This window comes from Saccostrea cucullata, unplaced genomic scaffold (genome assembly GCF_032062105.1).
Source record: "Saccostrea cucullata isolate Sc308-1 unplaced genomic scaffold, CSIRO_AGI_Scuc_v1 ctg2787, whole genome shotgun sequence".
In the NCBI taxonomy this organism is placed as follows: domain Eukaryota; kingdom Metazoa; phylum Mollusca; class Bivalvia; order Ostreida; family Ostreidae; genus Saccostrea; species Saccostrea cuccullata.
In genome coordinates, this window is record NW_026928735.1 from 277,556 (window position 1) to 305,179 (window position 27,624).

Consider the following 27,624-nt stretch of genomic DNA (forward strand, 5'->3'; position numbering starts at 1 on the left):
CTTCTGTAGTACAGGTATGACGTCATAATATGACGTCATAATGTGTATTGGCTATATGTCGTGGGTACTAAGAGTGTATTATAAAACAAGTCATAGCATTTTCTGTGCGGAAGGTAGAGTAATTATGGAATTTAATTAGATATTTTGCATAGAAACCACTATATATAGCCTTAACTCACATGCGTGCTGTTTATCTCTTTAAAAATGCTCCATTTAAAATCATTATATGTAGATCTGACACAACAGATCTTCGATATCTGAATCGATTTTTTCCAAGCAATGTACCGTTTCTAAAAGTTAATTACAGAGAGTTGATATTTCTTTAAAGAGAGCCTTTTGTTCTGCGTGGAAATTGTGGATTTTTCTGAGGCTACCCTAAAAACGAAGACCAAATCCTTATCAGTTAAATTTATGAGGGCAGAACTTTACCACTTAACTGAAGATAAATGAATTCCTACATTTTTTTTTTCTTGTTTTCATCTATATATTGTTTAATGGAACATAACCCTGTCTCGGCAAGCATTCTAAATCAATTACTGATTATGACATTTATTTGAATGATTGTATAATATTGGTGATAATCTCTATGATCATGATCATGAACTGAGAATAGTCTTAAATTAAAATTTCAAATCAATATACATTTTAAAATAAAAAGTTCGGCTCACTTTATTCATAAAACGACCTTGAAGATATACCGATTTATTACATTGATTTAGTGCATTGACTAGCCAGAAAACTACGTCATTTTCAATAGATATGCAATCCCCAAAGGTCTGAATGATATTTAATGCATTGTTAACTAAAATCAAGCAGTTTTAGTTTTTCAGAAATTCACAGGGCCAAAAAAGGCCAGAAGTGAATTTTGTTCTTTGATAACAAAGTTAAAATTTTAACTTAAGTTTTCTCTCAGTTTAGGGTCTCCAGGCCTGGTGTGGTGGAATTTCAGACATATATCTTCCAAGATACCTTTTTATCCTCTTCTTGGTAAAAACTAGACTCTTGATATAACATTACTGATTTGTTTTTATGTTTTATGCTTATGATTCAAAGGGCTCTATACATATCTGTAAAATAATAGTACCAAAAAAAATAATCATGTTAGTAAACAAAACAGTTCTCTGTTGTTGTTTTTTAATCTTATTAATAAAAAATCTTTTTTCTTTGTCTTTTGCACAGAACAGTTGCAATTAATTTTTTTTGTCAAAAAGCTGTTTTATATCCGCATGCAATTCATTTTAAGCAGGCAAAAGGTATTTTTATAAAGGAACACTTCTAGTATACCGGTCCCTATAAATATGGCGCTAAAATAGGTGCCGCCGTTCTACTATACCGGTCCCAATAAATATGGCGCTAAAATAGGTGCCGCCGAAGGCGTTGTACAATATATAGAGGATCGCGTGAGCGATGGACAAAATCAAAAAATAAGCCACAAAATGTAAAATTGACCTCAAATTCGTATTCCTTGTGAAAAATTGGGGTTAAAAAACTGGTTTTTAAACAGTTTTTAAAATTAGAATTAAAAGATTTCGTAAAATAACGTACTTGTTTAGGTTGTAAAACTCCATCTTGCTTTGTTTAGGAATGTGATCACATGATCAATTTTTGACGTAATCTCATAAATATTCATGAGATGCCTCACTTGTGTTTTGACGTAATGAAGAAATGTCTGATAGGATTCAAAGTGCAATGTTATCGAAATTGCGAGATTTTTGTGAAAAATACATGGATTAAACAAATGTTAGCTAATTACTAGTCATTGATGGATCAAATTGTGCATCATCATCGATTTGAAAGGAAAAATATATTCTGAATTTTGATATTACTTTCATGAGGTCAGGATGTCGAGATGCAGTAAACGGTAAGTCGCTTTTACAATAACTTGCCTAAACTTAGCACTCAAAGTCGGTCATGTTTGGACATTAGACCTAGATTGATTCATCCGAAATTTCGTTCATAAAAATTCCTGTTCTTTGTAAGCAAAAAAATTTCATGACCTAGGCCTAACCCAAAGGCAAAGTGATGGAGATCGATGTATACCTATATTGGTACAATTCGACATTAGGCCGATTCAGTTTTTGGTCACAAAACGCAAAAATTATACGAAGAACCTCAAAGTCAGAAAGATTTCAGCGTGAATTTATTTAACAACCCCAATTTTAAAAACTTTATAACCTAACCTTAATCACTTGATCGGATGCGTTTTGTTGAAGCGAGTGGGAAATTGCGGTTTGTTTACATTCTGCATAGCAATGGCAAGGGAAATAACTGCTCATGCGCAATTGCGTGATTCTGGGAACCGGCATACTAGAAACTTCCCAAAATAAATCATTACCTAAAGTGCTGTTTGAAAAATAAAAACTCATGTTAAAAATCAGTAAAAATTTTATTCAAAGTTAATACCATGGAACCAGTATCAACAGAATGCATGGAATATTCTCAACAAATAGAAATAAAACGAAAAATTTAAAACCATCAAGTACAATTGATTTTCCACCACGCGCTTCAAAACTTTATCAGTACTCTCAGTACGTTGATTCTTTATCGTCTACATTTAACTTTCCCTCCTTTGCGACATCTACATCGTTGGCCTTTATCATTCCTAAATCTTTGATTAATCTTATAAATCTTTCCTAAATATACACATTGCTTACTGTTTTTCTTCTGCTTCAAGTTTTTATTTGAGGCCGTATTTTTTGCATTTGTCGGTGGCTTTTTGTTGTTTAGATTTCTCTGTCTTGCTTGAGTTTGAGATTGATGTACGTTATTGTTGCGATTGTTTCTTATCACGTTTGCTCTGTTTGATCTGCTTTGTACAACATTCCCATTCCCTCCCATTCTCATATTAACTCTTTGTTGAGAAGGTCGTGTCTCTGTTGCTGGTGAGTTGTTTTGTGTTCTCTCTTTCTTGGCTGGACTTGGGGTGGTAATGCTAGCTCTGGCCGCGGTGGGTTTAGGTCGAGGCCGAACCTTCACAGTGTAAAACTCAGCAACATTTTTAGCAGCCATCGGACTGGAGTTGTTTTTCGGAAGCATGTTTATTAAGTGTAACATATTGGTTTGACTTCCATGGTCCATAAGAGCTTTTAAGGGATCCTCTCGTGCCTCTTTCTGACGCCTCATGAACACTATCTTTTGATAGAACGTTGCATTCTCAGGTAACACATTTGGAACAAATGTATCAGAAGTCCTTATTTGTGGATGATGTTTTTCTTGAGCTTTATGAGATTGAGATGCCATTGATGCAATGTTTTGAGCATTAGAATTACTTGTATAAACAATGGGTGTTTCTTGGTACAGTTGCTGACTTGTTGTACTGTCTATTAAATTCGACATCGTAGTAGAAGGATTGTTTATCGGAATGTCCCTAGACTGATCAACAACATCCATTCTCTGTGTTGCGGTGTCTGTAAACTGAAAATGAGAGAAGTGAGAATTCGTCGTCCCTTGACTTTTCTGACCCGGACTTTCAGACATCGGTTTTTCTATCATCGTTGTAACTGGGAGGGTAGTCGATTCGGTCATAATATGTATGCGCGGCTCTTTTGGTTCAGACCTTGTTGAGTTGTCTTTGGATTCGTTAAGTTGTTCATGGAGATTATTAATGAAGGAAAATGTCGTGGTAGGAATTGTGGATGTAGAAGTTCTAGATGTTTTAGGTCTCGGACTCATGTAGACGACGTACGTCTGACGTGTATCTGGGGTGGCATTTTGTATCGGTACAACTTTAATTCGAATAGTGGTTTGTTTGTCTATTTCAGCTAAAATAGATTTCAATGTACGGGACTTGGCAGAATTATTATATCTTGGTGAAGTTTCTTTAATCTCTGTTACCTTATCAATCGAAGTCGGAATACTCTTCGAAGAAGTTTTGGTAACCTCCTTTGCCTTTATGATGGTCGTTGGAATAATTTTTTGGGTAGAATTAATAGAGGAAACGGTTGTGATGCCAGGATTAGAAGGGGAAGCAGTCGTTGTCTCCATTGTTTTTGTTGTTGGTGGTGTTGAGGTTTCAGCTGTTCTTGTCGACGACGACGTTTTCTTCAATACCGATTTTTGGAGCTCTTTTGTACCGTACATTGGATTTGCCGGTGGCTGGACTTCTTTCTTACTCTTTACCATTTCTTTATTGTACACACTCTCTGCTGGAGAAGCTTTTGTTTTACTTTTCACCATCTCTCGCTGTTCTATAACCTCTTTGAGGAACTGTATGAAACTCTTGGTTGATGTTGAAGGGGGTAACGTGGTCTCGATAATGATTTCCTCCAACGCTGTCGGAGAATCAGTTCTGATTTTTATTTTATCCGTTTCTGGGAAAATTGTTGTCGGTCCCTCCGTTTGTGGACTAAATTGATGTCCTCCAGGACTTTTAATAGATTTTTCGACTTTAACCGATTCTGCTTTTAAAGAAAATGGAGTTACGCGGGATTGCTGTCGGTTGAATAATCTCAAGTCGGTCTCACTATGCATGCTGTCAAAGCTGATTGTTTTGTAAGTATTGATAGGTTGACCGTTATTGTAATTGAATTTTTTCGCCCTGTCTTCATTTCCAGTGTTTGCTTGTAAACTGAAACTTTTTAAGTTTAAGTTATTTTTCGAATCTAAAGTATCAAAACCCCGGTTTGTGTTTTCTTGATTAAGTAGTAAATTATCAGCATTGAAGGCTGCATTATCTCCATATTGACTCTGTGTGTTTTTTAGCTGAGTGTGTTTGTTCTGCTCCTTTTGATGACCACCCTGTATTAGATATGGTTTCTGATTCTGCACCTGGATCACGTTGCTTCTTCGCTCTGAAGGATTCTCGGCGATGCTTGTTTGTGGGTAATTGCCTTGATTCATGGGAATTTTTGGTTGGTAATTTTGGTTTATATTACTTGTCTGATCAATGGGGTTGTTTCCGTTAAGATTGCTATTAATAAAACTGCTATGTTGATTATTAAACGTTTGAGGAGGAATACCGAGATTTGGATCATTATTATTGTTTGCTACTTGCATTCCGGTAATTTACTGTTCGTTGCTTTGTTGTGAAATTCTAGAATTATCGTAATGATGCCCATTTATTGGATTGGCTCGTGGTTGTATTCCAAAATTATTATTTTTGTTTTGATCTATTGGATTACCATTTATTGGATTTACTTGTGGTTGTGTTCCAAAATTGTTGTTTTTATTTTGATCTATTGGATGCGCTTGTTGTGGGATCCAAGAATTATGGTTGTTAAATCCCTCTGGGTTTATTTGTCCAGAGTTGTCAAAGATAGGATAGTTTTGATTATGCCTCTGATTTGACTGCTGTTGAATACTAAGGTTAGGATTAGCGTTATGATACATTTGTTCAGTATTTTTCTTTCTCTCATTGGTAATCGGAGCAAAGGAACCAAAAGAAGCTTGTGAATTTACTTTTTGAGAACTTTTAAGTTGGTTTATACTCTTTATTTGCTTGTTTAGGTTTTGTCCATTATTAAAATGTTGGTAAGATTCCTGGTTTCCGCTTTGTTGATACGAAGACTGTACTGGAGCTACTGGTGGCATGCCTATCTGTTGCTGAAATTCCGGATTACGCGGCTGGAACTGGTTCTGGTTATTTTTTTGTCTTTGATGGTTCCCATTTACAAAATCAGCATTTGCCATGAATGCGGAGTTAGGATTAGCCTGATTGAATGAATTTATCTGGTCTGAATAAAGGGCCGAGCTGCGATCAACTATATCAGCATATCCTGTGTTTTGCATTGAACTTTGTATGGAGTTTTCTTGTTGTGAGATAAATCCAGCATTGCGCTCTAGTACACCGAATTCCAAGCTCTCTATAACATTTTTACTGACGCCCGTGTTTTTTAGCCATGATGCTGTTGTTGAGGTGTAACCCTGATTGCTTTTGGTTACTCCCTGAATGTTTTGCCGCATTCCAATCAGGCCAGAATCCTTTACAATACTTATCTCTGTAGTAATTGGTCCATGTAGAATGTTTCCTTCATTCTTGGAAGGTAGACCAAAGTTTACATTCCCATTCAAGTATGGTTCGTACAACCCGAATTGACTCCTCGTCTCGGTTTTTAGAGAGCCAGAATGTGAAGAGGCTGACTTATCAAAAGTGGGATAATTTTTATCATACAGCATCTGCTGCCTATTACCTGGATCATTCACGTTCTGTTCGGTGATAACACTTTGAGACTGTGCTTCTTTTACGTGGCTTTTTTGAAAGAATGCCGGAGTCGCTGCCCCAGGCATTTCTCCGAGGTTGTGGTAGCGGTTCATTGCAGGATTCAGTCCATATTGCGATTGTCCTGGGATATTATTCATATCCTGTATAAAGACTTGAACAGGTTGTGATGTTGGGGGTTTCCACTGGTAACCCGGAGTTGTAAAACCTCCTAGTGCCTGCTGGCCGCTTTTGGCCATATGAAAATTGGACTGCATTGAGTTTGATTGTCCTGTAAGAAAATATTGAAATTTAATTTAACTCTGAATCGTACAAAATTCCTGTTTTTAGCAATATCTCATTATGATTTGCGATCACCTGTAATTTTGTCTTGTTTATTGTAAGGTATAGAATTATTGATTTTGTAAGTACATTAATTCAGAAGGTGCATGCATATCCCAGGTAAACGTACTAGTAACATAGGAAATGTATGGTACGAATATTCTCTTCAATGCTTTAATGAGAATAAGAGAAAAAAGTAATCAACTTATTGCCATTTCGGTCAACATTTCTCTCTCTCTCTCTTTCTCTCTCTCTCTCTCTCTCTCTCTCTCTCTCCCCCCTCTCTCTCTCTATTTCTCTCCTTCTCTGTGCTTGTGTGCATGTGGAGGTGTAATTAACGCTTTAATTTCTGATAATTATAGCATTTTTCCTTGCATATTTTCATGGTGGTAAAAAAAAACAATTAATAGAATTAAAACATAGAAGTATTCATTCTAATAAGAGAAGCTGTTATATATTAACCATATATACGTTAAAGATTTATATCCTATATACTAAGCATTCACACTTTACCTTGATTATTAACGTTCATGTTGTTGTTTCCCCCAGCGTTGGGGCGTGTACATGAGATCCGCTCCCTGTTGATACAGGTACAGTGCGCCCCGTCTCTGCTGACCAACTGTTGTCCGGGGTTGTACCATTGACCGTTATAGTAACACCGGTCAGCGGCTGTAGTGGTCTCCTGGACAAAGGACACGTGGAGCTTCTGCTTGCTTCTTCCTGTAGAATAAAATATAAATGACAATGAGCACATGACAGAAATATATGGATATTACGAACAGTTTTCAAGCTCAACGGCGAAAAGTTCTCAAATGGATGTAAAAAAAAAAAACAATCAATCAAGCTCAAAAATTGAATGCAAACAATACGAGTCAGAGGCAGAGCAAAACCAGACCCCTGAAATATCAGGGGTAGGATCAGATGCCATAGAGGATCGAAGTAGTTTCTCCTGCAAACTAATCACAAACGCGGTAAGCGATTTAATCTTTGTGAAAAATATTACTTATGGGGATTTAATGAAACGTAAAGTCATAACATACAACTAATTAGAATAAAAGGAAATACGAGTCATTACATATCAAGACACTTCCAGTGAAAATCCTTTTCTTATCCCGAAAGGCAACTTTAATGTTCTGACATAACATTTTTTTAAGACCTTAATTCATTTTTTAAGCAAGGACTGCCTATGTTACTCTTCTTCAGATCCGAAAATGTATTCATAATATTCTGGTATGATATATTTTTTTAAAACTTGGTTTAATGGGGTTGTTTTTCAGAGGACAAACACACTGACCTAATTTGTCATTTCTCCCTGTATACCTTTACTGTCTGGCAAACAGACATATAGTTTCACTTTCTGCATTTGCCATCCTTATATTATTTGGAAAGTATCATAAAATATAATCCCATTTTAATTTTGAGAAAAAACACATTTTATTCCTAGTGTTAAAAACTAATTTTAGAGGAAACGAAAACTAAATTATGTGTATTCTTTTTTAAGATTTTGAGGAATGGAGTAAATGGATAAATATGAAGACATGTGAATAAGACTACCTGTTCAGAATAAATTTATATCATAAAATTTAGATTTATGACAGTGTTTAATTAATGATAGTGCATTGTGTAAAACTAATATAATTTTATGCAATATATTGTTATTGTACATTTTATATAAATACTGCATGTAAATGAGGGTAATGTAATATTGAGTTTTTACCCCCAGAAAAAATCATTGAATCCGAGGCAGAGCAATGGTATATATATTTATGTACATGTATAAGAATCCAAACTCCGATGGTGAAGCCAAAGTCTGAGGGTCTTGCCAAATCCTGATGATTTGTTGTCGAACAATAGTCGCGCGAAGGTCTGATGGCTCGTTTCCTATGAGACTAAATTGCGATGGTCTGATACACCAAAATTCTCTGCTGCAGAGAAACATTAAACATTTATGACTTCACAATAACCCGACATGAATCCTTAAAGCCGTTGTTCTGTATTCAAAAGCCATCATTTCTTAACCTGTACTGGCATACACTTTTATTGATTCTGCTTATAGCTTGCACCTTCCAGAGATATTAGGATTAGTCCTCGCACACCACTCGACTGTTTAGAGGATTAGTCCTCGCACACCACTCGACTGATTAGAGGATTAGTCCTCGCACACCACTCGACTGATTAGAGGATTAGTCCTCGCACACCACTCGACTGATTAGGGTTTGTCCTTGCTTTGCACCCCCCGGAGATATATAGGGATATTCCTCGCACACTATTTATAGTTGAGTGATTAGGATTAGTCTCGCACCCAGCCACGATATGTAGGTTATAGTTGTTACGCATTTTTCGGGCCATCAGATTTAGTCTCGCAACTATTCGAGAGATAAGGGTTAGTTTTTGAATAATTATAATCATTTATACTAATTTAGAACCTCGGCATGGCGTGGCCTGCATTGCAGTTTGGTGAAGTAGCTCGTTGACGACGTAAACGCAACTCAAGTGTTTTTCGCATCATCGGACTTTGGCGTGTCAGACCATCGGAGTTTGGTGCATACCATCAGACGTTAGTTCGACCATCGGACTTTAGAGTCCGGTCCCAATTTGGAGTCCTACATACATCATAACTGAATCCTTAGACAAAAAATATAACATTTAACATAAATTCTGCGCAAGCATTATTACTATTTGGAATATCATTCGTCGTCAGGGCGAGACAATATTGATTGTTGCCACGATGGAGGCGTGGTATCATCATTTCCAGGAAAATAGTCCTTTGTTAACAAAAGTTTCTCAACGAATCAGATTTAACTTATTTACATATAGGAATATACTCATGCTCTATAAAACCTATTTGTAGTTTACTTATTGAGCAACATTGAGTTACTCGGTTCAGAAGTAATAAGCGTCATACTATATTCGACAGTACAATCTATATAACATGCATAATTTGGAATTAATCAGTAATTAGATATTCTAAAACTAATTTTAACCTGTAGTTTATCAATATAAGAATTCTACTTACGTTCTTCAGAACTTATCGGTGGCATGCACATTTGTCTTCATTTTAACCTGTAGTTTATCAGTATAAGAATTCTACTTACGTTCCTCAGAACTGATTGGTGGCATGCACATTTGTCTTCATTTTAACCTGTAGTTTATCAATATAAGAATTCTACTTACGTTCCTCAGAACTGATTGGTGGCATGCACATTTGTCTTCATTTTAACCTGTAGTTTATCAATATAAGAATTCTACTTACGTTCTTCAGAACTGATTGGTGGCATGCACATTTGTCTTCATTTTAACCTGTAGTTTATCAATATAAGAATTCTACTTACGTTCTTCAGAACTTATCGGTGGCATGCACATTTGTCTTCATTTTAACCTGTAGTTTATCAGTATAAGAATTCTACTTACGTTCTTCAGAAGTTATCGGTGGCATGCACATTTGTCTTCATTTTAACCTGTAGTTTATCAGTATAAGAATTCTACTTACGTTCTTCAGAACTTATCGGTGGCATGCACATGTGTCTTCATTTTAACCTGTAGTTTATCAATATAAGAATTCTACTTACGTTCTTCAGAACTGATTGGTGGCATGCACATTTGTCTTCATTTTAACCTGTAGTTTATCAATATAAGAATTCTACTTACGTTCTTCAGAACTTATTGGTGGCATGCACATTTGTCTTCATTTTAACCTGTAGTTTATCAGTATATGAATTCTACTTACGTTCTTCAGAACTGATTGGTGGCATGCACATTTGTCTTCATTTTAACCTATAGTTTATCAATATAAGAATTCTACTTACGTTCCTCAGAACTGATTGGTGGCATGCACATTTGTCTTCATTTTAACCTGTAGTTTATCAGTATATGAATTCTACTTACGTTCTTCAGAACTGATTGGTGGCATGCACATTTGTCTTCATTTTAACCTATAGTTTATCAGTATAAGAATTCTACTTACGTTCTTCAGAACTGATTGGTGGCATGCACATTTGTCTTCATTTTAACCTGTAGTTTATCAGTATAAGAATTCTACTTACGTTCTTCAGAACTGATTGGTGGCATGCACATTTGTCTTCATTTTAACCTGTAGTTTATCAGTATATGAATTCTACTTACGTTCTTCAGAACTTATTGGTGGCATGCACATTTGTCTTCATTTTAACCTGTAGTTTATCGGCCTATGAATACTACTTACGTTCTTCAGAACTGATTGGTGGCATGCACATTTGTCTTCATTTTAACCTGTAGTTTATCAATATAAGAATTCTACTTACGTTCTTCAGAACTGATTGGTGGCATGCACATTTGTCTTCATTTTAACCTGTAGTTTATCAGTATATGAATTCTACTTACGTTCTTCAGAACTGATTGGTGGCATGCACATTTGTCTTCATTTTAACCTGTAGTTTATCAGTATATAAGAATTCTACTTACGTTCTTCAGAACTGATTGGTGGCATGCACATTTGTCTTCATTTTAACCTGTAGTTTATCAGTATATGAATTCTACTTACGTTCTTCAGAACTGATTGGTGGCATGCACATTTGTCTTCATTTTAACCTGTAGTTTATCAGTATAAGAATTCTACTTACGTTCTTCAGAACTGATTGGTGGCATGCACATTTGTCTTCATTTTAACCTGTAGTTTATCAGTATATGAATTCTACTTACGTTCTTCAGAACTGATTGGTGGCATGCACATTTGTCTTCATTTTAACCTGTAGTTTATCAGTATATGAATTCTACTTACGTTCTTCAGAACTGATTGGTGGCATGCACATTTGTCTTCATTTTAACCTATAGTTTATCAGTATAAGAATTCTACTTACGTTCTTCAGAACTTATTGGTGGCATGCACATTTGTCTTCATTTTAACCTATAGTTTATCAGTATAAGAATTCTACTTACGTTCTTCAGAACTGATTGGTGGCATGCACATTTGTCTTCATTTTAACTAGTAGTTTATCAATATAAGAATTCTACTTACGTTCTTCAGAACTTATTGGTGGCATGCACATTTGTCTTCATTTTAACCTGTAGTTTATCAATATTAGAATTCTACTTACGTTCTTCAGAACTTATTGGTGGCATGCACATTTGTCTTCATTTTAACCTGTAGTTTATCAGTATATGAATTCTACTTACGTTCTTCAGAACTGATTGGTGGCATGCACATTTGTCTTCATTTTAACTAGTAGTTTATCAATATAAGAATTCTACTTACGTTCTTCAGAACTTATCGGTGGCATGCACATTTGTCTTCATTTTAACCTGTAGTTTATCAGTATATGAATTCTACTTACGTTCTTCAGAACTTATCGGTGGCATGCACATTTGTCTTCATTTTAACCTGTAGTTTATCAATATAAGAATTCTACTTACGTTCTTCAGAACTTATCGGTGGCATGCACATTTGTCTTCATTTTAACCTGTAGTTTATCAGTATATGAATTCTACTTACGTTCTTCAGAACTTATCGGTGGCATGCACATTTGTCTTCATTTTAACCTGTAGTTTATCAATATAAGAATTCTACTTACGTTCTTCAGAACTTATTGGTGGCATGCACATTTGTCTTCATTTTAACCTGTAGTTTATCAGTATATGAATTCTACTTACGTTCTTCAGAACTTATTGGTGGCATGCACATTTGTCTTCATTTTAACCTGTAGTTTATCAGTATATGAATTCTACGTACGTTCCTCAGAACTTATTGGTGGCATGCACATTTGTCTTCATTTTAACCTGTAGTTTATCAATATAAGAATTCTACTTACGTTCTTCAGAACTTATCGGTGGCATGCACATTTGTCTTCATTTTAACCTGTAGTTTATCAATATAAGAATTCTACTTACGTTCCTCAGAACTTATCGGTGGCATGCACATTTGTCTTCATTTTAACCTGTAGTTTATCAATATAAGAATTCTACTTACGTTCTTCAGAACTTATCGGTGGCATGCACATTTGTCTTCATTTTAACCTGTAGTTTATCAATATAAGAATTCTACTTACGTTCTTCAGAACTGATTGGTGGCATGCTCTACTTACGTTCTTCAGAACTGATTGGTGGCATGCACATTTGTCTTCCACACTGGTTTGGACAGCATTTCATTTCTGTCGCGGGAAAAAAAAATAAAAACAGAAATAAAATGGAACCAAAGCAAGATGGTAATTTTTCTAAGGTACCATTCAGGATATTATTCAGATGGTTATGCATAAATTCCCATCAATCAAGGATCTTTCGGAGATTTTTTTTTTTTTTTTTTTTTTTTTTTTTTTTTGCAGTAAAAGAATACATGAATATACTAAATTCAAATTCTGTGAAAAAAAAATGATTTTAAAATGTAGTTATTTAATGTGAAGTTATACCCCAACATCTTCCTTTAAAATTTTAACCTCTTATGTAAGATTCTATTGTGCAATGTCTGAAATATAATAGCCCTAAGGGGTGTTCGGAAACGTGAAACAGAAAAAATAATTCTTGTTCAAATATAGAATCTCTCAGATTTATTTTTTGTCTAATTTTCAAAATATTAAGGAATAGACAAGAACAGGGAATCAGAGCAAGCTGTCAAAACATAGTTTTATAATTAATATCATTAATATGAATGGGAGTTAAGGGTCATATAAATATGTATAGGTCAGTAGGTAATTAAGGTTTTCAAGTACATATTTACGTCTACGTGGTCGCAGTTGTACTAAAAACCTTGGTAAAAAAGGAGTTACTGGGACAGGAACATGTTAAATTTCTTCTCTATATTAATAAATCGTTATATCCGTATTATGAATTTGTACTCTTTCAGTTTGGGAGTAAATAAAATACGCTATTTCTGGGATTTCAGAATATCCACCAGAATCGAAAAAAATATTAGATTAAAAAAAAGGAACATGAGGTATGTAGCGCATTTGACCAACAAGATCGTACTAAACGACTTTTACTCAAACTTCTTTTTTGTTCTTACAACGTATGTAATATAAGCTTGCTAAAACATCTCGAAATATTGTTTATGTAACAGGTATATTTCGCAAAAGATTTACTACGTTAGTCTTGACGCAATAACCTTAGTCATTTGAATAAACCGTTCTTAAAGTTGTAAAGACAGGAGCTTCTAGTCTTGTTTGGATAAGCTTGCCCCATTGTAAAGGTAATGGACTGTATTTGATAAATAAGGAAGAATCATACCTCTTCTATTTTTCTTTTTTGTTTAAGAAAAAATAAAAAACCAAACCAAACAGTTCAGTAAAAAAATAATATACAATTTTTCCTTACTTATTTATCTTCTTCCTCCAACTCTAACGATGATAGTGTAATGTTATAATACACAACCTAGTAACTTGTTTGTACATTTGGGCATCTAGGAATATGTAACTATCTTACCAAAAGCTTACTTTTAAATTATGTGTTAGATTGATTGATTGATTGTATATTGTTTAACGTCCCTCCCGAGAATGTTTTACACATATGGAGACGTCACCGAATGCCGGTGAAGGGCTTCAATTCTGAAATTTACTCGGCATTTACTCAGCAATCAGGGCCATTGAGCAGTGAGGGATTTTTATCGTGCCTACGCCTGACGTGACACAGGACCTCGGTTTTAAGGTCTCATCCAAAGGACCCGCAAATTTCACTTCAAGGTGCCGAGCGCATGGCAAAGAAACAGTTGCTATCGACTTAGGTCAGTCGCAGCCGAGATTCGAACTCACGACCTCCCGATCACGGAGCAAGCGTTCTACCGACTGAACTACCGTGAACAAATTATGTGTTAGAAAAAGAAACATAAGTACCCAGTCGCATAAAAACAAAATATACTCACCCCTGGGGCAGGTGAAGTCGCTCTGACACCCGTTATCAAAGACAGAGACACAAATGTTAGGGGGACAGGAGCCGGACTTGACAGCGTGACGCAGTTGTCCTGATAGTTGACCATGTACCTGTAAATAGATACATAAAATATATGGAGAAAAAGAACAATATTCAAACACAACCTTCCAATGAAACAAAACAAATCAAGAACAGAGCAAAAATAGACCTATAAAACATCAGAAGTGGGATTAGGTGCCATGAGAGAGTAAGCAACCCCTGAATTAGATAAACATTACAATGACAACCAAATCACGTCGCGACGGATCGACAACATTTCTGCATTCCTTCATGTAACCTGATTCCAACTCTGATATGTATAGGTACATTTTTCCTCTATTTATGATCTGTGTCTTTGAGTGAATTGTGATTGAATACTATTCATTAACAATATAAAAACTAACTTAATCAAGTACTACAGATGACCCTGAGAATAGTCCTGCTACTGGTAGCTGGAAAATGCATTAATAAGTTGACTCTTGAAGTTAACTTCTGTCTGTCTGTGGATTTGAACAACAGGATTAACACCTATGAACATGAATTTGATTAATTTGCACTTGATAAGAAGACTCTGCTACTACGCAGGTTATTCTTGACTGCGAACATGTTGTCAAAACTAGAGATTACTATACATTACACTATATAAAATCTAACAACTGAAGAAGTAAACTTTTTGTAACTTAAAGCTTAAACATAAGGCTGTTTAAGTGCAACAAATATAACAAATAGAATATTTTTGTTAGCAATATGCCTCCATGAATCGACAATTCTCGAAACTTTTTCCTTCATACCAATCAACTGGAGGACCTGGGGTAAATTCTATTATTTTTTCTAGTTAAGAAACCAGTAACAAGAGGCCCAAGGGCCTTATAGGTCACCTGAGCATTATGCAACAACTTTCCAGTGATTGAACTTGATTCATGTTTTAAGCCAGATGCTATGGCATTCAAAATTTTGAAAGAGGCACCACTGATCATCATAACTATACACTTAGCAGTTGCTTAGTTTGGTTACTTAATACCCATAGGCAGGGTAGAGGAACAAAATATATTTCAACACATGAACCCTGACCCTTAATCCTTTCACACATTGCACAATTCTTGAAAAGGCATCCCCGCTTTTCAAAAATATTTGATTAATACCAAGGAGCAGATTTCAAGCAAATCATTCATTTTCAGTATATAAGTACAGCCCCCCTCCCTCTATGGTACCCCTGACCCTGGGGCCTTGAAATTCACAATTATGGAAGATTAGGAACCTTGCTCATCATAACTATATAGGTAGTTCATCTGCTTAATACCCAGGAGCAGAGAAGAAAATTTTCAAAGATTTAATGTATTTTCACTAAATGAACAATAGAGCCCAGCCCTAACACCAGAACCCCTGACCCTGGGGCCATAAAATTCACAAATTTGGAACAGGCATTCTTGCTTATCATAACTATGTACTTAGTTTACTTAATACCTAGGAGCAGAGAAAAAATTTTTCAAAGAATTCATGTTTTTCACTAGAAAATAATCAACAGAGCCCCGCCCTAACACCAGAACCCCTGACCCTAGGGCCATAAAATTCACAATTTTGGTAGAGGCTCTCTTGCTCATCATCACTATGCACCTAGATAGTTTATTTAATACCTAGGAGCAGAGAAAAAGATTTTCAAAGAATTCATGTATTTTCACTATATATTCAATATAGAGCCCCACCTAACACCATAACCCCTGACCCTGGGGCCATAAAATTCACAATTTTGGTAGAGGCACTCTTGCTCATTATAACTATGTACATAGTTGGTTTATTTCATACCCAGAAGCAGAGAAGAAGATTTTCAAAGAAATAATGCATTTTCACTACATACTTATCTAGCCCCGCCCTAACACCAGAACCCCTGACCCCAGGGCCATAAATTTCACAATTCTGGTAGAGGCACCCTTGCTGATTACAATCATGCAAACAGTTTGCCTGCTTGATGTCCAGGAGTAAAGAAGATGATTTTTAAAGATTACATTAATTTTAGTGGTTTTGGCCCCACCCCTCAGGCCCCAGGGGGCAGGGATCACGAAATTCACAATTTTTGTTCCCCATCACCCATAAATGCTTTATCCCAAATTTGGTTGAAAATGGTGCAGCGGCTTCAGAGAAGAAGCTGAAAATGTTCAAATGTTAACACACGACGCACGACAAACAACACACGACGCACGACGACGGATAAAAACGGATAGCAATAGGTCACCTGAGTAACTCAGGTGACCTAAAAATGTAACAAGTTCAGAGTCAAATATTTTAGACGCAACTGAATTTATCATTTAAATGAACTTGAAACCTTTCGACGTTGCAAATGTTTACGATATTGATTTGTTAGGACAGCATGTAAGAAGTATGTAGACAAAGTAAATGTTTTTTTTTATTATTAATCCTTAAACATTTATGAGTTCCTTGAGTTTATCATTATGATAAACGGTTTGCGAAAACAAGGAAAAGGAAAGGCGGGAAAGATTGGAAAGAACGAATTTAAATAATGAATACGATTATGCGAAGACAATAGTGAAGCAGGTAAAGGTTCAGGATGTTACCTGACAAATTAAACAGAGAACTCAGCCGTATATATATGATTCATCCAACGCCCAAATTAACAAAAAAAATATTACATTTGCATTTAAAACAGAGTCCGGCCCTTACATTCAGCGGCAGCTCACGTCCTGAATAGAAACATCCCTATTCGTTGATTAACTGTCCAAAACTGAACTGGAGATTCTTTTTAAATATTTAAAAATGTATTGTTCTTTTCCCACGTATGCATCATGATTTCTTTTTGTTTTCAATTGTATCTACTTCCTTTGATAAACCACATACATTATATCTTAAGTTATAGCCAAAAATAATCCGCATATAATTCCAATCTTAACTTTATTTATTGATTCCCTGTGTTTTGATTAGACGACAGCAACTTCAAGAAAAAGTTTACACATCGATAGATTTTTCAATTAGAACTACTTTCTTGACCAAGCTCTAGGCTATTGTAAAAACAATGAAAACAGTTAATTCTAGTCAGTTTTAGCTAAATTATGATAACAAGAAACTTGAAATTAAATAAAACAAACTGTCGAAAAGAGGACCGAAAGACAATATTATTATGTTTATGTCACTGTCGGATCACGAGTGTAAATAAAAATCGATCGACGTTCGATCTAATACGAAGCAAATGAAAAAGTACCTCAGTCTCTTGCCTTATAAGCATCAAATTCATATTTTTACATCCTAGACCTATATTATTCCCCAATCTTTGAACAAATCAGAGCGAATCTAGGGCGTGTTCGGTCTGCAACTTTCGTTATGAGCGTTGTCGTTAATGTCAACATGGCCATTGTCAAGGACGATTTATTCTGGAGTATACTCTTATTTACGATATCTGTAGACTTAAACAACATTCGATGGGTCTTATAAGTTTTACTGACTGTTTTGACAGTTTTAGTTGAATTTTATCGATATTCACCACGGTAACTTATGTTTCTTAACGTCATGAGTATTCCTACGCGGTTCATAAATAACGGATGGTATGGAGGACTCAAAATGAATAATCTTAACAATTTTAAAAATTCGTAATTGGAAGTATAGGAATTAAACTTCTTTTTTCAGTTTACACATCGATAAATTCTGAAAAAAGAACGCGTAATCCTATAATATTCACTATTATTTGACTGTCGATTCCTAATTTCCGTTAAAAGTCACATTCACCTTTGAATGAGACCAATGAAATGATCAAAGAGTACAATGTAGAAGGTAAAAGTTGAATAGGACAAACTAAAATCGCCATAAAAATACCAGCTAAAAAGGATCAGGTCGTAAAAAAGAAAGTAAATAACCTTATATGCTGATCTCACGCGATGTTAGTCCTCTGTGTTGATCACGTAGAAGGAGTAATTCTTGGTAAAAGAGTTAGGGCATTAATTAGCTTATTTATATGAAACTTGTCAATCAAAATGCGTTTAAAATATTAGCTGATTTCAGACACCTTTATTTTACTTACTATAGAATGAGAGATTAAACGCCATTGTTGAAATTACTTTCATTTATTTAACCTGCAACCAGTTGTGCTATTTAGATGGCTCTTGGCAATTTTATGCAATTCTTTCCTGATTCTGGCGTTTCCTCTCTGGTTATGACAAATGCGCTTGACAAAATAAATTCCTTGATCTACGTTTTCTCTTTATCTCTCATTTTAACAAATTACATGTTTTTGTCACGCACTTATGTTTTACATGTACGTTCCCTGTATATAGTCAAACTTAACAGTCTATTGTTAGATTTCAACTGTCTTCAAGTTATTTTCCCTACATTTCATTTTGATTGTCTTCTTCTATTATCACATGCTTCTAAACTGAAATCAAATGTTTTGTTTCTTTTATGTTTCTTAAATTAAACTATTGAAGAATTAAGTGAATGTTATAGTATGTGCAAGTTCTTCAGTACATCGTATTACTTCAATATTACTTCAGTTAAGCTTATGTGCTATTTAAGTAAGAATATTATAAATGAATGCTTGGTGCATTTTTCGTCTCTTTTTATTACAACAGAATTACTCAAGTTGACAATGATAAATTAATAAAGCACCTCAGACTTATGTATTTTATGTAATCCAAACTAGAAAAATCTGAAAATATCCATTACATTATGTTCAGAATGGCTATGTAAACTTAATACCTACGCTTCTTTGTTTCCTTACGAATATAGAGAATCCGGTATGTACTCCTTCATGTCAGTCTGTGACATCTTTATATATTGCACTTCTATTTTGATTTTTTAATTACTTATAGCACAGCCTAGGAAAAATGTATTCTAAGATGCATTATTCTTCAAGTTGAAAATTAATTTAAATCACGATTGCTTAAGTCTTATATTTATGTTAAATCTTAAGTCTTATATTTATCTTAAATCTTAAGTCTTATATTTATGTTAAATCTTAAGTCTTATATTTATGTTAAATCTTAAGTCTTATATTTTTTTATGTTAAATCTTAAGTCTTATATTTATGTTGAATCTTTGGAGTGAACTGTCGACAGAGAATTCATTCCTCCTCGAATGAATGTATGGTCCCAACTCTTATTACAGAATCTGTACATAATCTGTTGCGCATTATTGAATTTTGATCATTCATTTTTCTTAATTGATGACTCATTTTCTTTCAAAAACTATTATCTATTTTAATGTTTATTTCCTATTTTAGTCATTTTCAAAAAAACTATACATTTCTTTTAATCATAAGTCCATTTCAAAATGAGAAAAGAACTGAGGCCCCTAGGTTCTTCAAATCAAAAATTTTGTTTATTATTTTGTACCTAATATGTGATCCATTTTAGCAAATATTAAAAAAGAATTTAAACCTTTTACATCGTTGTCAGTGAGACTACCGTTGATTTTAATTATACGCAAAGAATTAATTATCAAGAACATCAATCACGAAATGAAATTACTCGCTTTAATTTTCATGGTGCTGAATTCCATGTAATTTCTCTTGATCAACCGTCCATTCGGGAAATATTATGCAATTTGACGTTAAAAAGCCATCTTGCGATAAAAAGAGCTCGCGTAAAATAAGGAATCTACAGTATAATTAATAATATCAATATATCAATATCAATATATTTTGTTTAAAGAAAGTTGCTTTAAGATTGCAACTTTTTATAATCAAATGCTTTAAAAGTATCGCCCATAATTTTAATGAAACATATGGAGATAACAAACCATATTCAAGATCAAAACTGCTTGAAATGAAATAGGACCGTAAAAACATAGCATCCCCTGCTGACCGGTCACACCCGATATGAAACAAATGTGTCATTCTCTTTTATCAAAAGCTCTCCGGGATATATCGTTTCGACTTAACAATGTTGATGTTTATGAACAGTACGTCGTCGATCTATCTAAATAGGTCTGCTGATTTGGGGCGCAATAGGTGCCCATGAAAATTTTAATAGATTGTTGGAAAACCTGGTCTCCAAAAACCACATAGTTATTGTCAATCAAAAACTCAGGAAAATTCAATTTATTATTAGGTCTAATGCTGACTGACTCCTTCAATATAAATTATTGGTTTATTATTTACACACTAAATTTCAAAGGGATTTATCCGCTATTTCCCGATTATGACAAGGAACATTCGGCGGGTGTGACCAGTCGATGTTTTTTTAGGTTCTCGTTGGTCTTCTGCAACAAAATTTGCATTCTTTTTTGTATATTATGTCATGATCGGGAAATAACGAACAAAAAATGCCGAAATTCAGTGTGCAGAACAATATGAAATACTTGAGTCAGCATAAAACCAAATGATAGTAGATGACAAGGTTTTTTTTTTATCTATTTTTTAACTTGGCGAAATGATTTTAAAGAAGACTGCCGATTATAATTTTTCTGTAATATGTATGGAATGATCATCGATAAGTAGCGAGACATATAACGATTAGATGCGATAATCAGCGGAAAACTTTATATTATATTTTTTTATGACGGCACGTTTCATTCTTTCCTAAGATTTCGACGCTGTGCTTTAAAAGAATGTAATATTAAGTTTTAATTTACTAAAGTCATTTGTATATAAATTATATATCATTGAGATTGGAAAATTTTTAGCTATTTGAAATACTTCTAACTTAACAATTTTGAAGCGCAGCATCTTTAGCCAGTACCGTCAATTGTTTGTAGTCTGTCAAAGTTGTTTTAAGGATTTTGTGTATATATTACACATTTAACGTTTGAAAAATTTTAAATCACAAGATTTTTACAAAAATAAACATTTTAAAAACTTACAATTTTTCAACTTTATACACAAACATTTCCAACCATAAATTAAAGTACATGGTTTCTGAAATAATTGATTTTTTTAAATTTATTTTTTAAACAAAAAATTCCTCTTCCTCGATTGTATTCAATGTTTTGAATAGGAAACACTTCTTGACTCGGCGACTTTTCAACTTATCCCGTATGTTTGAAATGACAGCATACTTCATCAGATGCATTAGGGTTAATATCTCGCTGCTGATTTGATACACGAGAGCATTCTTAACGTGTTAACAATTACTCAAAATGAAGAGAGTTTTTGACAAACAAATTGATGAGACATGGATATCAATAGTCTCGTTTAAAGTCATCATTTTGTTAGTTATGTTGTGGATACAGTTTTTTTTTCAACTTCGAGAAAACCCCTTCGAAACTTTTTGAGGATAATTTTGAGTTCTATTCCAACTGATGACGCATTAATTGATGCCATGGCACTGTTGAAGTTGACATGGCGAAAGGCAATACAGTATAAGCAGAATTTCTATCGAGGATTTTACTTTGGCATTATAAGCGAGGGTTCTAAAATCGCTAAAATTGAATATCACTAACAATTCATTGGTTTTAAGTTGAAATTCCTCGTAAGATAGCTTTTTAATATCGCTAAAATTACTTGTCGCTAAAATAAATATTAAATTCATGGTTACTGTCTTGAAATATAAGCGATATTTGGGCGAGGGTGAGAAGACGTCATAGAAGGCGAGGCTTCCCGAGTCCTCCATCACGTTTTCGTCCCGAGCCCGAATATCGCTATATTGCAAGACAGTAGGCATGCATGTATTGTATTTATCCTTCAAAATATATCTACATCTGACCTCCAAAAGGAACTATTTACAACCCAATTTAGACACGTTTCTGCAGTGCAAACTAAGACGCCATAGCGTAATCACTGCAATGTACCTGACGTCACAATGCTTTTAGAACGTCTGAATGCATGCACGAGGTTTTATTCGCACATTGACTGAATAAAGCTTTAGTTTATAAGGTTACCTTTATATCATGTGAAAAATATAAGATCTTTGCTATTTTCTTCTGTTAAAATATGTGTGACAATTGCAGTAGTGTAAGATGAATGGCATCCTACTAGCTTGGCCTAGTGGGTTAACCCTTTAGCTCAATCAGTAGAGCACTGGACTGGCAAGCCAGAGGTCCCGGGTTCGATCCCCAGCAGAGGCAATAAAATGTCTCTGTTACATTTGGCGCACATGTTGGGACCCGGGTGTTCTCTGGCGGGTGAGAGTGATTGCCCCTAGAATTTCGCCCCACAGGTGTCGGCACTCCGAAAGAGATGAAGACATCTCATTTTCTGGAGGGGGACAATTTTATTGAAATTTGTAAAGGACTCAGGAATCATGATTTTAATTCTGATGTCATTCTTTGAATGGTGGAAGTCCCAACGCTGGGCTACAGAACATTGTAGAATCAGATCGATGGTAAGTTACTCCTAATGTAAGAAAGCAATTTTGTAAGTGTCGAAGAAAAACTTTCGGGGTGGCTGGATTTGAATTAACATCCGATTTTTACAGTAACCGATATTGATATTTTGTTAAAATTTGACATTTATTTGAAGTAAACGGGTTTTTTTCCTTCTTTTATCCAAATTCTTGCCCCCATATTCTAGTCAATAAGGCTTTTTACAAGTATAATCAAAGTTTTGATAACTTTGAATCTTGAAGAGATGCAGAGGGGTCGTGTCAAAACCGGAAGTGTTATTGATAAAGCACCTACCTGCGGATAAAGCATAGGTGGTATCATCAATACGTATAAGATAAAAAAAAATATATTAATAATTTTCATTTTGCGAGCATAAAAAGGTATTATTGTATATTATTTTAGGATTTTTTTTCAGCTTATATGATGCAATTGTTCATAACAATAAATTAAAGTTTCTGTGAGGCCGATAAATTACATTTTAACAGTAAATATCATGTGATCAAAAACTCACCGATGCAACGAAAATGGCACTGAGAAGGATATATTCCATGTTTCTACATAGACGCACTTGTCTCTTAGCAGTCTTTCATTTTTGTCCTCGTTAAAAAAGATTTATGCGCGACTTTCTGGTTAGAGTTCATAAATAATTTTTTTTTAAATCTTTAACTTAAACCAAGACCAATTTATGTCACATATTTATGTATATGTAAACAGTAAGTATCACATTATGGATAGAATTAGTCCAGGTATAACCAATTATCGACGAAAGATGTGAAGTTGGAATTTATTAAACTTCGTATTTACAACTAGGTAAGATGGTAACGATTTGTCAAATTAGAAGAAAATATTTGCATCACTAATGAAATAAACAATTAACTAGATGTGTAAACACCAATACATGACTTTGTGGTTTTTAATGTTCATTAATATGAAGGTTAACACGTGACCACACAATAGACAATCATTGCTTCAAAAATGAAAGGTTTATTGTTATACAAGTATACTAGTATATAGATTTATAATATTACGTTCAAAATTATAAGACACGTTGATATTTTAATGCATTGCACCTTGATGTAAACATATTGTACACATATATATAAACCATTAAATTATTATGTTGCATTCAGCTGTATGTCAGTCTTAACTCTATATACTTGTTTATTCCATGTATACCTTCTGTTTTCTTCCTCAGAATTATTTGATAAATACATATACATGTGAAAGTATGCTTTTTGTTCAGAGATGCACGTGTGTTTGTATGCAGACTCAAAGATGCATGTTGTATTTATACGGAATGACTCAACCTGTCTAATAAAGATTGGTAGCAATCTATATTCGGACGTATTTATCAAGAAAGAAGTTTTCAAATAAAACTTAAAAGCCAAATGAATCCGTCGTCAATTGCCTGACTTATAAGAATATATATGTTTCATCTGTATTTCATATTTCTATCAAAAAACATCAATTTGTCCAAAGTTTTCACAGGAGAAAAACGTTATTGATAATCGCCAAATATGAAAGGAGCTTACTATGAGATCTGAACTATTATACTCTCGTCAATAACTATGATTTTCTTGCTCAATTAAAGAAAATATATCTTTTATACTTCACGGCGGGTGTAATCAGCCTGCAGTTAATGCTCACCCCTCAATTTCACCTGATTCACAACTAATGTTTTGGAGGTCCGCGTTAGAACCGTTCCTAATTTGTATCATATGATATACTTTTGAGCTTAAATACTGTTTGATATCTCCACATATGTTATGTTTCTATTTTAAACTGCCCATTATGTCCAAAAATTTCAAATCAATTAAAACATCTGGATTTTTGCATTATATTTTGAAAAAACCTATTACAATTGTATGTGATCTGAACTGTTTTATTCTCATCAATCACAAGGATTTTCTGCTTAATTAGAGAAGCGAACACCTGACAGCTAAAGGTCAAGGTATGATGTCTACATTGTCAGGTAACAAGTGTAATCAGACAGCTGTCCTAGTCTATATATAGTAACATCATTTATTACCAGGGAGTATGGTCATTTGCATATTCACGTAATACATACAAAAAAAAAAGAAAAAAAATAATAATGTAAGATGAAACATATGCCTCTGTGTTGTTAGAAAATGTAGAGATAAGGAAATTTCATTGTAAGATAATCTTATCAAAAGATTTTATTTTTTTTTAATTGAAAAGCCATATATGACATTTAAATGAAAATAAAACATTATATACTATTAGACATTTTGCTAACACAGAGGAAAGAAAATAATGCTTTATCATCAGTCTTTGACATAAAAAGAATTATAGTTATTCAGACACATTTTTAAAATTAATTTATTAGTAAATGAGTAAATTGACCTGCAATTAAAAAAAAACAATCAAGATTTGTATTTAAACATTACTATTAAATAAGGATAATAAAGGGACGGATCCCAAGATCTCTGCTTCTGATATTTCAATTCAAAACTTCTAATTTATGATTTAATTAAGCTTGATAAAACACATTTTATCAGTGGTGAATTTATATCCATGACAAATTTAATGCATATAAAATTATTTGGTAGAGAAGACACACGTCACATTTCTGAAATGAAGACATTTATAACAAGGGCATGATATGTGCATTTATATACTTTCTAAAAGGAAATAGCTGGCGGTTTTCATATAAAATGAAAAATTATAAATAACTTTCATGAATATTGAAACGTAATATTATCATCAATAAAGAAATTTATAGAAATAATCCAATAATATACATGTTTAATCAGCCGAAGAATTTTTTTAAATGACGTTTATTCATTTTCATTATGAAGGAAATTTGAAAAATTATAAATACCTTACATGAATAATGAAATGTAATATTATCATCAATGAAGGAATTTATAGAAATTCCTATTAACTGTTAAATTCAATCTAAAAAATTTTATCTTTTAAATTTTTATACCAACTCAGTGATAATATGAACAAATACTAAAATTCCCACTTCACCTTAGTACTTTGTACTTTTTCTTACCTGTATTTCACAGTTAAGGCGAAATGGGAACACACCAAATATCCCACAATATACATGATTGATCAGCATGAGGACTGAGGACTTTTATTATTTTTTTATTCTGAAGGATAATTTGAAAAACCATTAACAACGCTGACCTTTGAAACCTCACCATAAATGAGAACAAAATGTGTGAGGTTTGTTTTGAAATCTAGTTTGAACACTCTGGCTTTTACAATTATTAATTAGACAATGCAAAGGAGCATCGGCAAAAACTAACTCCTATCGAAGAAACATGATTAAATGGAAATAACAATAAAAATTAGAATACTTCTCAGAAATAAAGCCTTCTGATTAAATATAATAGGAAATTATTTTTGTAAGAAACAATTTGGTTATCAAAGTGTGAATTTGAGTAAGTTTAATTTTAATATCCAGCAAAAGTCTACTTGAATACGGAAGTTAATTACTGTTGTGTGTAATTAACAAAACATTTAAATTGGTCACGAGTTCCAACCTCAATATTTAAATGTAGATAAGGATAGTGAAAGACAAACTAAGTTATAGTCATCACTTTGTATTAAAGATTAAACAACTAACATTACAGTGTATCGCCGTAATTATATTTTTTTTCCAAAATATTAAAGGAGTTGAAGGTGAAATGTCGGTCGTGCTGATACATGACACCTTTACTAACGATGACAAATATCTTTTTCACTACCTCCTTAATTTATGAATATTGTTCGTTATCTCCATATCCTTCATGATTCAACATTGGGCAGATCATAATTGTTCAGCATTGTTCATCAATATTCATCTTTAAACAACTTTTTATCTCTCAAAATTCAAATTAACATTTGGAAGCATGGAATTCCTTACTTTTGCATATATATATTTAGACAATGATACTATCAGCTATGTTTATCAATATTCCTCGATATTAAACGATATTAAGCGATATTTTTTCCCCTTTCAAGTATCGAAAACGTATTGAATGCAATGAAACTTTGAGAAGCATATGAACTTCGATTATATTTTTTTCTTAATTTATAATTTTATATTTGTTTTAAATAATCATTCATTATCTATTTCATAAATTGTTTAGAAATTGAAAGTTCTTATTTTTTAGCAGAACTTTAAGTAACTGATACCTTCAACATTGCACATCAATATTCAACGATATCAAAACTCATTTTCCTCCTAACATGTAAAAATCATCTAAAAATAATAATGAAAAGTTTTGGAAGCATGAAATTTACTGATACTTTTTAATAATATTACATATTTTTTTGGATTTGAGAGAATATGTGTTTAAGATAATATTCAATCCCAAATCATATAGAGTCATGAAAAACGAGATTATTAATTTTTTACTTAACTTTACAGTACCTAGTACTCAAATATTGTTTGAAAATATTAACATGCATTCATAATTAAATTATACAAGAAATGTTTATCACTAATGTAAAATACAATACCTTTATGATAAAGAAACAGGCAAGAAGCAAGCCAAGTAATCCCAATGAAGGCATATTTTTAACAAAACGAAATAATCCTTTTCGAAAAGAAGGTAAAGTCGACGTTTTTGGTTTTTGTTTTGTTTTTTTGTTTTTTTTGTTTTTTTTTCACAAGCAAGAATTACTCACAATAACATTTCCTCTTGAAACACGTCCTGCCTGGTTAAAATATTTAGGCAGGATCTACTTAATGAAAATGAAAAACCCAAAAAACTGAAGAAGAGACTGCTCAGCACTGAAATTAATTACTGTCACGGCGTGTCATATAATTGTATGGTAATCCCGCACATATTAAAACTAATAAACGCCAAGCGATACATGTAAAATTAACGCATTTTAAATGCAGAAAATGACTGCAGGTTTTAATTATGAGTTTTACTGTTTTCTCAATCAGAAGCAATTTAAGGACTAATAATTGCTGATTAAAATTCACAGGAACATTATTGTAAGAAAATTTAGTGTTCATGTGAAATTAAAAAAAAATAATATAAGTAATAAAA

The 27,624-nt window shown here is 33.5% G+C and overlaps 1 protein-coding gene across 1 annotated transcript; it reads right to left on the minus strand.

Annotated features, from left to right (window-relative positions):
- Positions 1–2,367: 2,367 nt before the first annotated feature.
- LOC134278599 (uncharacterized membrane protein DDB_G0293934-like) lies at positions 2,368–27,197 on the minus strand. The gene is given in 5 exon segments (XM_062760900.1): positions 2,368–6,428; positions 6,992–7,198; positions 12,535–12,600; positions 14,301–14,418; positions 27,086–27,197. Coding segments are annotated over 5 exon segments (4,332 nt in total). The 5' UTR covers positions 27,140–27,197; the 3' UTR covers positions 2,368–2,541.
- Between the last annotated feature and the right edge of the window lie 427 nt (positions 27,198–27,624).